Source organism: Schistocerca cancellata, chromosome 2 (assembly GCF_023864275.1).
Source record: "Schistocerca cancellata isolate TAMUIC-IGC-003103 chromosome 2, iqSchCanc2.1, whole genome shotgun sequence".
Classification (NCBI taxonomy): Eukaryota; Metazoa; Arthropoda; class Insecta; order Orthoptera; family Acrididae; genus Schistocerca; species Schistocerca cancellata.
In genome coordinates this window covers 332,615,977-332,628,012 of record NC_064627.1, presented here as the reverse complement: position 1 = coordinate 332,628,012, position 12,036 = coordinate 332,615,977, and the positions used below count along the sequence as shown (strand labels likewise).

The 12,036-nt window shown below is 37.1% G+C and overlaps 2 protein-coding genes across 3 annotated transcripts in view; both read left to right on the top strand.

Annotated features, from left to right (window-relative positions):
* LOC126161713 (general vesicular transport factor p115) overlaps nt 1-1,205 on the top strand; it is a 219,572-nt gene extending 218,367 nt beyond the window's left edge. The window contains exon 18 of one of the 2 annotated variants that reach the window (XM_049917745.1): nt 594-1,205. The gene's annotated coding sequence lies outside the window, so the exon portion shown is untranslated. Of the gene's footprint in view, nt 1-590 lie in introns of both variants that reach the window. The other variant, XM_049917744.1, reaches the window with a different exon arrangement.
* Nucleotides 1,206-11,428: 10,223 nt separating this feature from the next.
* Nucleotides 11,429-12,036, top strand: part of LOC126161714 (peroxidase-like) — a gene marked incomplete at its 5' end in the record, with an annotated part of 240,793 nt that continues 240,185 nt past the window's right edge. Inside the window, one exon of the mRNA XM_049917747.1 lies at nt 11,429-11,478. Within this exon, the coding sequence (XP_049773704.1) occupies nt 11,429-11,478 (50 nt within the window). The remainder of the gene's footprint in view (nt 11,479-12,036) is intronic.

Genomic DNA, 12,036 nt, shown 5'->3' with positions numbered 1-12,036 from the left:
AAATACAGGCCTTCAAGTATGAAGGATAACATGATCAAGTCAAAATGTAACAAACGTTTCACATAGGTATTTGGTAGCAAAGTAATGGCTCAATCAACATCAAGCAGAAACTCAAAAATATTTTGCTTCCTGTTGATGGAGCCACTGCTTTCCTTCTGAATAACTATGTTCAATATTTGCCACACTTTTGATTGGCCATGTTCTTCATACTTGAAGACATTTATGTGGTGTGATATTGCCATTGTAAAAGTTATTCCACCATGAAGATGGACTATGACCTAAACCAGTTGTAAATAAACAATTTTATAAGACAGTACTGTGTTGTCATGCATTTTTCCAAGTATATCGCTGCTGTTAATGTATTCCTGAAAACTATGTCTGAATCATTATTACGACAAAAAAGTACATATTTAAATTAACATTTGTAATATATATGACAAACTGTGAAAGTCTTATTGTTCAGTTGTTTACTTACTAGCTTCTATAACTGCCAAGTGTATTGTTAATGCCATTTAATTACAATAGCATTTGTATTTGAACAAATTCTTGTGATAAATTTTTCTTCTAACGATATATTTCTGTTGTTTCAGCAGTCATCCATTCGACTACATTTTTATTTGTTGTTCGCAAAATAAGTTACACCAGTTACACTGATTTTGCTGGTAACTGTAAAAGTTCTGTTACTGTATCATTACAGAAATTTTAATCTGGTCAAGGAGAACAATAAGATTGTGTAATCATGGTACTGGCTTGAGCGAAATCTCTGTATAATCTGTACATAGTAGACTAGCTCTATATCAACTATTGTATGTTTTGTGTACATAGTGCTTCTTTTGTAAATTTTTTGTTTAAAAAAATCTGAACTTAATTTCATGTAAGTAATTTGTATTGTATTGCTCCATTGCTTTGCATTTTGAATGGTGTTGCAATTACTGATCTCTTCATATTAAATAAGTAATTCTTCCAGTACCTTACATTTATGAATCATAAGGGACACAAGCAATGCATCACTGCATATGTAATGGATTATTTCGTCTCAGTTATGTTATTCCTATGTGCAATGACTAAAGCACTGGTAATAAATTGTGTGCGACACCAATACATTGTTAGTTTTGGTGCCTAAATTGTAATAACTTAAATAGAAGTTACGCAACACATCTGCACAAAAATAATGTGGAACAATAAAACTATTGTATAGCTTTTTATGTTGTAGTTTATTAATTTGAAAACCACATGCTTTCTCAGTACCAACCCTGAAGAAAAAAAAAAGACTCAACTTGGTATTTGTTTCTATTAAATTTATTAGTGACAGTGTTGTTAGTATAATGTTAATGGTATAGTAACCAATTGTTGTTGTTGTTGTTGTTGTTGTTGTTTTGGTGGTGGTGGTGGTGGTGGTTGTTGTCGTCATCTTGGTTTTCAGTCCAGAGACTGGTCTGATGCAGCTCTCCATGCTACTCTATCCATTGCAAGCTTCTTCATCTCTGAGTAACTACTGCAACCTACATCCTTCTGAATTTGCATAATGTATTCATCTCTTGGTCCCCCTCTATGATTTTTACCCACCACACTTCCTTCCAATACTAAATTGGTGATCCCTCAGAACATGTCCTACCAACCGATCCCTTCTTTTAGTTGGGTTGTGCCACGAATTCCTGTTCTCTCTAATTCTGTTCAGTACCTCCTCATTAGTTGCATGATCTCTCATCTAATCTTCAGCATTCTTCTGTAGCACCACATTCCGAAAGCTACTATTCTCTTCTTATATGAACTATTATTGTCCATGTTTCACTTCCATATATGGCTACACACCATACAAATACTTTCAGAAAAGACTTCCTGACACTTAAATCTATTCTTGATGTTAAGAAATTTCTATTCTTCAGAAATGCTTTCATTGCCATAGCCAGTCTACATTTTATATCATATCTACTTCGAACATCATCAATTATTTTGCTGCCCAAATAGCAAAACTCCTCTACTACTTTAAGTGTCTCATTTCCAAATCTAATTCCCTCAGCATCATTTGATTTAATTTGAATCCAGTCCTTTATCCTCATTTTGCTTTTGTTGATGTTCATCTTATATCCTCCTTTCAAGACCCTGTCCATTCCATTCAACTGCTCTTCCAAGTCCTTTGCTGTCTCTGACAGAATTACAATCTCATCAGCGTACCTCAAAGTTTTTATTTCTTCTCCCTGAATTTTAATTCCTACTCCAAATTTTTCTTTTATTTCCTTTACTGCTCACTCAATATACAGAATGAATAATATCAGAGAGAGGCTACAACCCTGTCTTACTCCTTTCGCAACCACTGCTTCCTTTTCATGCCCCTCGACTCTTATAACTGCCATCTGGTTTCTGTAGAAATTGTTAATAGCCTTTCGCTACCTGTATTTTACTACTGCCACCTTCAGAATTTGAAAGAGTATTCCAGGCAACAATGTCAAAAGATTTCTGTAAGTCTACAAATACTAGAAATGTAGATTTGCTTTTCCATAAGCTATCTTCTAAGATAAGTCATAGGGTCCGTACGAGGTGCATTCAAGTTCTAAGGCCTCTGATTTTTTTTGTAATTAACTACTCACCTGAAATCGATGAAACTGGCGTTACTTCTCGACGTAATCGCCCTGCAGACGTACACATTTTTCACAACGCTGACGCCATGATTCCATGGCAGTGGCAGAGGCTTCTTTAGGAGTCTGTTTTGACCACTGGAAAATCACTGAGGCAATAGCAGCACGGCTGGTGAATGTGTGGCCACAGAGAGTGTCTTTCATTGTTGGAAAAAGCCAAAAGTCACTAGGAGCCAGGTCAGGTGAGTAGGGAGCATGAGGAATCACTTCAAAGTTGTTATCACGAAGAAACTGTTGCGTAACGTTAGCTCGATGTGCGGGTGCGTTGTCTTGGTGAAACAGCACATGCGCAGCCCTTCCTGGACGTTTTTGTTGCAGTGCAGGAAGGAATTTGTTCTTCAAAACATTTTTGTAGGATGCGCCTGTTACCGTAGTGCCCTTTGGAACGCAATGGGTAAGGATTACGCCCTCGCTGTCCTAGAACATGGACACCATCATTTTTTCAGCACTGGCGGTTACCCGAATTTTTTTGGTGGCGGTGAATCTGTGTGCTTCCATTGAGTTGACTGGCACTTTGTTTCTGGATTGAAAAATGGCATCCACGTCTCATCCACTGTCACAACCGACGAAAAGAAAGTCCCATTCATGCTGTCGTTGCGCGTCAACATTGCTTGGCAACATGCCACACGGGCAGCCATGTGGTCGTCCGTGAGCATTTGTGGCACCCACCTGGATGACACTTTTCGCATTTTCAGGTCGTCATGCAGGAGTGTGTGCACAGAACCCACAGAAATGCCAACTCTGGAGGCAATCTGTTCAACAGTCATTTGGCAATCCCCCAAAACAATTCTCTCCACTTTCTCGATCATGTCGTCAGACCAGCTTGTGCGAGCCCGAGGTTGTTTTGGTTTATTGTCACATGATGTTCTGCCTTCATTAAACTGTCGCACCCACGAACGCACTTTCGACACATCCATAACTCCATCACCACATGTCTCCTTAAACTGTCGATGAATTTCAATTGGTTTCACACCACGCAAATTCAGAAAACGAATGATTGCGCGCTGTTCAAGTAAGGAAAACGTCGCCATTTTAAGTATTTAAAAGAGTTCTCATTCTCACCGCTGGCAATAAAATTAAATCTGCCGTACGGTGCTGCCATCTCTGGGACGTATTGACAATGAACGCGGCCTCATTTTAAAACAATGCGCATGTTTCTATCTCTTTCCAGTCCGGAGAAAAAAAATCGGAGGCCTTAGAACTTGAATGCACCTCGTACTGCCTTATGTGTTCCAACATTTCTACGGAATCCAAACTGATCTTCCCCGAGGTCAGCTTCTACCAGTTTTTCCGTTCGCCAGTAAAGACTTTGTAATAGTATTTTGGAACAGTGACTTATTAAACTGATAGTTCAGCAATTTTCACACTTGTTAGCACCTGCTTTCTTTGGAATTGGAGAGTATTTCACCTGTCTCATACATCTTGTTCACTGGATGGAAGAGTTTTGTCATGGATGGCCCTCCCAAGCAGTTCTGGTGGACTGTTGTCTACTCCTGGGGCCTTTTTTTGACTTAGGTCTTTCAGTGCTCTGTCAGATTCTTCACGCAGTATCATATCTCTCATTTTATCTTCATCTATGTCCTCTTCCATTTACATAATATTGTCCTCAAGTACATCACACTTGTATAGACTCTCTGTGTACTCCTCCCACATGTCTGCTTTCCCTTCTTTGCTTAGGACTGATTTTCCACCCAAACTCTTGATATTCATACATGTGGTTCTCTTTTCTCCAAAGATGTCTTGAATTTTCCTGTAGACAGTATCTATCTTACCCCTAGTGAGATAAGCCTCTACATCCTTACTTGGTTTTCTTGCCGTGCCTGCTTAGCCATTTTGCATTTCCTGTCGATCTCATTTTTGAGACGTTTTTATTCCTTTTTGCCTGCTTCATTTACTACATTGTTATATTTTCTCCTTTCATCAATTAAATTCAATATTCTTTCTGTTGCCCAAGGATTTCTACTAGCCCTCATCACTTTACCTACTTGATCCTCTGCTACATTCATCTCTCAAAGCTACCCATTCTTCTTTTACTGTATTTCTTTCCTATGTATTTGTCAATTGTTCCCTAATGCTCTCTCTGAAACTCTCTACAACCTCTGGTTCTTTCAGTTTATCCAGGTCTCATCTCCTTAAATTCCTACCTTTTTGCAGTTTCCTCAGTTTTAATCTACAATTCATAACCAAAAAATTTTGGTCCACATCTGCCCTTGGAAGTGTCTTACAATTTAAAACATGGTTTCTAAATCTCTGTCTTACCATTATATAATCTATCTGAAACCTTCTAGTGCCTCTTCCATATATGCAACCTTCTTTCATGAGTCTTAAACCAAGTGTTAGCTATGATTAAGTTAAGCTCTACGCAAAATTCTACCAGGCGGCTTCCCTATTTCATTCCTTACCCTCAGTCCATATTCTTCTGCTACTTTTCCTTCTCTTCCTTTCCGTACTATCAAACTCCAGTCCCCATGACTATTAAATTTTTGTCTCCCTTAACTATCTGAATAATTTCATTTATCACATTGTACATTTCTTCAATCTCTTCACCATGTGCAGAGCTAGTGGCATATAAGCTTGTACTACTGTGTTAGGTGTGGGCTTCGTGTCTGTCTTGGCTACAATAATGCGTTCACTATGCTGTTCACAGCAGCTTATCCATGCTCCTATTTATTATTCCAATTAGTAATAATGAATAGTCACTCAAACATCATAGTGTTATTGACATACTTTATGACTTCATCTGTAGGACTAGGGTCAAATAGATGCTAGCAAGTTGATTTTCAGAAAATAGACCTTATGCTTCACTAAGTAGTAGTTCATATCATCATCACTCATTTGGCCTGTGAACTTACTGCCCATCATACACTGTTTCAGCATTATAAATGTTGTCATATGTAGTGAATTTATGATGATGAATCTTATCTGTTTTATGACAGCTTATAATAACATATTAAACATGTCAAAAGAAAATAAAGTTGAGTGCTGTTGTTTGGATAGTGTCCACTACATTTGAAAAGAAAAAGAAAGAAGAAAAAGGTTTCACACTGGTATAGAGTGAAAGCTATCAATGGTCATATATACAATTGTAGTTATTATTTACAGTGTTAAGTTAAAATTGTAAATTTATTTTGATATCACCCATTGACTTTCAAGCTGTTTGGTAAATCTGCATAGTGTTTACAGATAGATGCCTTACAAAAAGATTTTTCAGTCTCAGCACTTTTGGGGATCCTACTTCAGCATGCTAGTAACATAAACTGTACTACAGTCCTACACATGACAACTCGTTTGGTTTGGTGGAGAGGACTGGAGTCACTCAAATTACAGCCACAACTTGTATAGTTATTGTTATTAATAATTAATATTAAGGGCTTAAAGCACACCATCATCAATTTCGAGATTGTAGCATGTATGCGTGCTCCTGACATCTGTTGATCTTATGGTGATCCAGGTATGTCTATATCTGTAGCACCATACTGTGTATATGAACATGTATGAAAAGTTGTCTCATGAATTTCTCGGATATTCATTTCCATATGGGCCCAAAGCACAAAGCATAATTTTGTTGTTCTGCACTGCTCAATTGTTATGTAGGGCTGCCAACATAATTTAGGATCCACATCATGTACTTAGTAGTAATATTTTATGATCGGAGGTGTTTCGACAGCTTTATCTAAACCTCAAGCCACAGAACATGTGCTTAATGAAAATGGTGATCATGAGGACCATGAAGTGAAGTGTTGGAATAGATCATAAATGTGTGTGTGGTGCATTTAGTATCTGTTCTTTATGTTCTCATTCTAGTTTCACAATAATTAATATCTCTAAAACTGTCAAAGGAGGCTACCATCAGTAGCCTATGTATGGAAATTTTCTGAATTAACATTACAATAAATATAATTTTAAATATTAATTAATATTTCATAACATAAAGTGGGTACATTATTTTTCTTAGAAGTATATGATGTAGACACTTGGTTAAAAATAATTCAGACCTCTGAGACTGGTGGTTTGATTATAAATCTGATATTTATAAATCACCAGTGTTTGATATTTGAGAGTAAGGATTATTGCTGATGTAATCTACCTCTTCTTTGCCTTTTACTCATGACTGTTGTACCTTTTTATGCTTAGTGGACTTCTGAGCCAGCTGTTCTCACGTTGCAGTTAGGAACTGTTACATCACATTTCTAAATTGATACCAAATAATTTGTGAGATTTCAGTAACACTAATATGTGTACTCTCGTCACAAAATATACATTAACACTTTTACATTTACACCTTCTTGGTTCAGTATGCCATATCCAAAATAAGAATCAGAATGAATGACAGTGAATATTTTAACGTCTTCTTTTCTTTTAATGAACATCAGTTCTTCCTCCATATGCTTTGGAATTCTGCGCATCTCCAAGGCAGGCCAGTGACCTATTGAACTTTTTTCCTTGTGTCCCACAGGCATTTTCTCTTGCGAAGTTGCTGCAATCGCCGTCCCGTGTTGGACAAGCATTGTCCTTTAATAGAGCTGAATATATGCAAATAAAAATAACAACTCTGTACAATACCTGCTCTTCTACCTGGATGACATCTTGTTTTATAATTTTTAGTTGCAAGTATCATTTGTCAGTAAGATGATGTGTATCCCTACATCACTCACACTACTCCCTTGGAGTGTTATGTATCACTGCAAGAGATCTTAAACATCTGGAATGACACAATATCATTTAAATGAAGACTGAGCAAGCATGTTATTCACGGTTGTAGACTATTGTGTGAAGCTGTCATCTTTATGAAATCCTCTTCAATTACATTTTGTTTGTGCCACTGGGAAATAAGGTACTTTTATAAACTTTGTGGAACCTAACAGTGATGACCTTCAGTAGTTTCATAAATTTATGTTATTGCAATACAGTGTTTTGACCTGCATTGGAAAATTATGTAAAACATCTTCATGCGATATTGAAAATTGTTTCAAGAATTTCATGCATAAAGTGTCAAATAAAAGTGACTTAGTTGCTTAGAAACTGATGCAAAGGCATACTGATTGCTGTTCTTTTTGTGCACTATCTCTGAATTGAATAATGATACTGGTACCTTTCATCTACATCCACATTTACATGATTACTCTGCAATTCACAATTAAGAGCCTGGTAGAGGGTTCATCAAACCACCTTTAAGCTATTTCTCTACCATTCCACTCTCGAAAAATGAGCACTTTAATCACGCTGTGCAAGTTCTGATTTCTCTTATTTTAAAATGATTATCATTTCTCCATATGCAGTGCATGCCAACAACATATTTTCACAATTGGAGCAGAAAGTTGGTGATTGAAATTTCACAAGAAGATACTGCTGCAATGAAAAAATGCCCTTGTTTTAATGGTTGCCACCCCAATTCAAGAATCATGTCCGTGGCATTTTTCTCCCGTTTTGTGATGATGCAAAATATGTTGGCCCCCACCCCTTTTTCTCTTTGAGTGAGTGAGTGAGTGTGTGTGTGTGTGTGTGTGTGTGTGTGTGTGTGTGTGTCCATCAGTAATCTCTGATCTGGATCCCACACCATGCAGCAATACTCTAGAAATGCATTGTATAAGCAGTCTCTTTAGTAGAACTGTTGTACTTACTATGTGTTCTGCCAGTAAATTGCAGTCTTTGGTTTGCTTTCTCCACAACATTATCTATGTGACTGTGCCAAATTAAGTTACTCGTAGTTGTAAGTATTTAGTTGACTTTACATACTTTAGATTTGTGTTATATCTCATGTAACCAAAATTTAGCAGATTTCTTTTAATACTCATGTATTCTTCATACATGTATACTTCACATTTTCCATTATGTAGAGTCAATTGGCACTTTTCACACCGTACAGATATCTTGACTGATTCATTTTGCAATTGGTTGTGATCAGATGACTTTACAAGATGGTAAATGACATCATCATCTGCAAACAGTCTAAGAAGACTGCTAAGATTGTCTTCTGTGTCATTTATGTAGGTTAGGAATAGCAGAGGGTCTATAATACTTTCCTGGGGGACAGCAGATATTACTTCTGTTTCATGTGATGTCTTTCCGTCAGTTACTATAAACCATGGCCTTTCTGACATGAACTCGTGAATCCAGCTGCACAGCTGAGGCGGTATTCCAAAGGCACATAATTTGATTACAAGTTGCATGTGAGGAACATTATCAAAAGCCTTCTGAAAATCTAAAAATATGGAATCAGTTTGACATCCCCTGATGATAGCACTCGTTACCTCATGAGAATAAAGACCTAGTTGTGTTTGACAAGAATGATATTTTCTGAACCCATGCCGACTACTGGTCAATAAATAGCTTTCGTCAAAGTAATTTGTATTGTTCGACCATGGTAAATGCTCTAAAATCCTACCACAAATTGACATTAGTAATAGTAATTAGCGGATTACTCCTAGTTGCTTTCTTTGGTATTGGTGTGACTTGTGCAACTCTCCAGCATTAAGGTATGGAACTATTGATTAGTGAGAGGTTGTATATGATTGCTAAGTATGGACCCAATGTATCAACATACTCTGAAAGGAACCTGACTGGTATACAATCTAGACCAGAGGCTTTGCCTTTATTGAATGATTTAAGGTGCTTCACTACACTGTTCTAGATTCTAATTCTGGGATATTTACTTCATTTCTTTGGCGAAGGAGTTTTGGAAAACTATGTTTAGTAGCCCTGCTTTGGTGGAACTGTCAAGAGTAACATCACCATTGTTATTGCACAATTAATGGATCTCTTTGGGTCTTCTGCCAGATTATGAGACAGAGCTTCTTTGTGGAAACTATTAAAAGCTTCTCACATTGAAGTTAATGTTCAATTTCACTACTTATCAGTGACCTTTGGGGTAAAAATGCAGATATATCAGTTCTTATTTAACTTTTATGTCAAAAGTGACTATACAATACTTTAACACATCATTATATTCCACATCAACAGAAACATGTTACATAATAACAACATTGAATGAGGCCACTGGAATGCAGAGTTTGTCTCATTAAACATTTAATTATTGTTGCCTTTGCACTGAGCATTTCTTGGATTGCATTAGATTAAATACACTGATTCTTCCACAGATCCATAGTGACGAGACTGTTTAAGATATTGAACTTGGAAGAAAAACAAAAATACTATATAATATCAGAAAAACTTAAGACCGCTATTCACCATAAAAATGACATGCACAGCTGCAGACAGGCACAACAAAAAGACTGTTATAGCCTTTTTAACAAAAGAAAATGGACAGAAGCAAGCATGCTTCATGCACACATGACCACCATCTCTGGCAGCTCAGACTGCAATGTTAAAAGTCCTTTCGCATTCCAGCCTGAGATGCCAGAGGTAGTGGTAATGTGCATGAGCTGTGCTTGCTTGTGTAAATGTGTGTTTTTTCTTTTCTGTAAAAGGCTTTGGCCAAAAGCTAAATGTGCAACAGTCTTTTCGTTGTGCCTGTTTGCAACTCAATGTGTCATCTTTATGGTGAGTAGCAATCTATCATTTTTCTAATATTGTTGATAATCCAACCTGTAGTTTCCATTGGTTAATTTTTAAAACATACTTTATACATATTTACAAGGAACTGATAGGTTAATGTTCTTTTCATGAATCCTAAATTAAACTACACTTGACAATGTGGAACAATCAAAAATCTTAAACAGGTTTTCATTCATAAACTGATAGAAAGGTCACAAACACATCAGTGTCTACATACTGAAATGGGTGGAACCTAATTCATTGTGTTAATGCACTAAAGAGGTGCAGAAGTATATATATCACATAGCATTCATGTCCTCTTAACATTATTAATGGTATAACACATTAGTTGGTTCTACTAATAAATCTGTCAATGGATTAAAAGAAGTTGGTCAACAAGAGAAGTCTTAGGCTTCTCTTAAACGGTTCTCTATAACCAAAGTAAGTAGCTTTAAATTTTTGTATAGATTTTTATTATTTTTAACATTGATTCTGCGAAATGAGCTCCTAATCTGAAAGATAGATATTATATTTGACAAATGACATTAAGAAATTAATAACCTAAGTACAATAATTTATATACTCAATTCTGTGAGCAGGCCTCCCCTGGGTATTCTTGAAACACACCACAAATAATCCACATTATATGTTTTCGGACTTGGGGAAGCATTAGCATCCCTTGATGAGTAACTCCTAAATATTCTACCATTTGGTGTTATGAAATCAAACTGTGCTGCTCTTTTTTTTTTACATCACTTTAGACATTTGACAGTTACATGATATGCCCAACTGAATTTTTTATCAAGTGGTAATCCCAAGAATTTCAATATTGTCAGCTTATAACCTAACCTCTCCTAACATGTTCTCATATTTGAAAAGAATAGAGTGCTACTCACTGTATAGAGGACACATTGAGTCACAGACAGGAACAAGGAAAAGACTGCTATACATTTAAGGCTTTGGCCAAAAGGCCACCTTCCAAAGTAGAAAACACACATTCACAACTCTCTCTCTCTCTCTCTCTCTCTCTCTCTCTCTCTCTCTCTCTCTCACACACACACACACACACACACACACACACACACACACACACACACACACAAAACCAATGTCTGGCTGTACATTCATATGATAACAGAGCAAGCCTGTGCACGCACTGACCGACCGTCCACTGCACTCAGTAATGCTGGAAACATTTGAGTCAGTAGTCTGGCCACAGTGGCCCTTTGTTGTGCCTGTCTGTGACTCATTGTCTCGTGTATGTGGCAAGTAAAAAGCAATGCTGTTTATAATATTGATGTTCTCATATTCTGTGTGAAAGCACCTTGCTGTTTCTGAACTGCATACAGTAAGTATTTTAAAAGTTTAATAAGAATGAAGTTTATAGAAAATATTTATTTATAAGGTGCATTCAAAAATGAATGAGCTGCAGGCTGTAAACCGAAAACCGGAGAAGGAATCATAACATCACTGCCAATGAAGGAAGATGTCCCTATAAAAGCACTGAGGCCCCAAACCCACCACTAGAGGGATGTGAATGAGGTACACCTACGTGACAATAGGGTGAGTATGTGCACGCGTCAACCTTACAGTGCACTGAACAATGCTGAAAATGGACTGAGGCTTCAAAAGAAGATCAAATGGGTGTGGTGCATTTCCTTAAAGCAGAAGCAGGGCAGGGAATGGAAATTCATTGAAAAATGGTACTAATGTTTCAAGAGCGATGCATGTCATTCACTCAGTCCAATCTCTGGTGCAATGGCTGCCACTGTAACTTGCTTGTCTTTAGTAATGAGGGCATCCACCAGCTGGTCAAAGGTATTGATAATGTGTGACTTTCTAGATTGTGCAGCATCAGCTAATGACACCCGTCCTTTCTTGAATTGCTTGTGCCCTGTCTTGAATC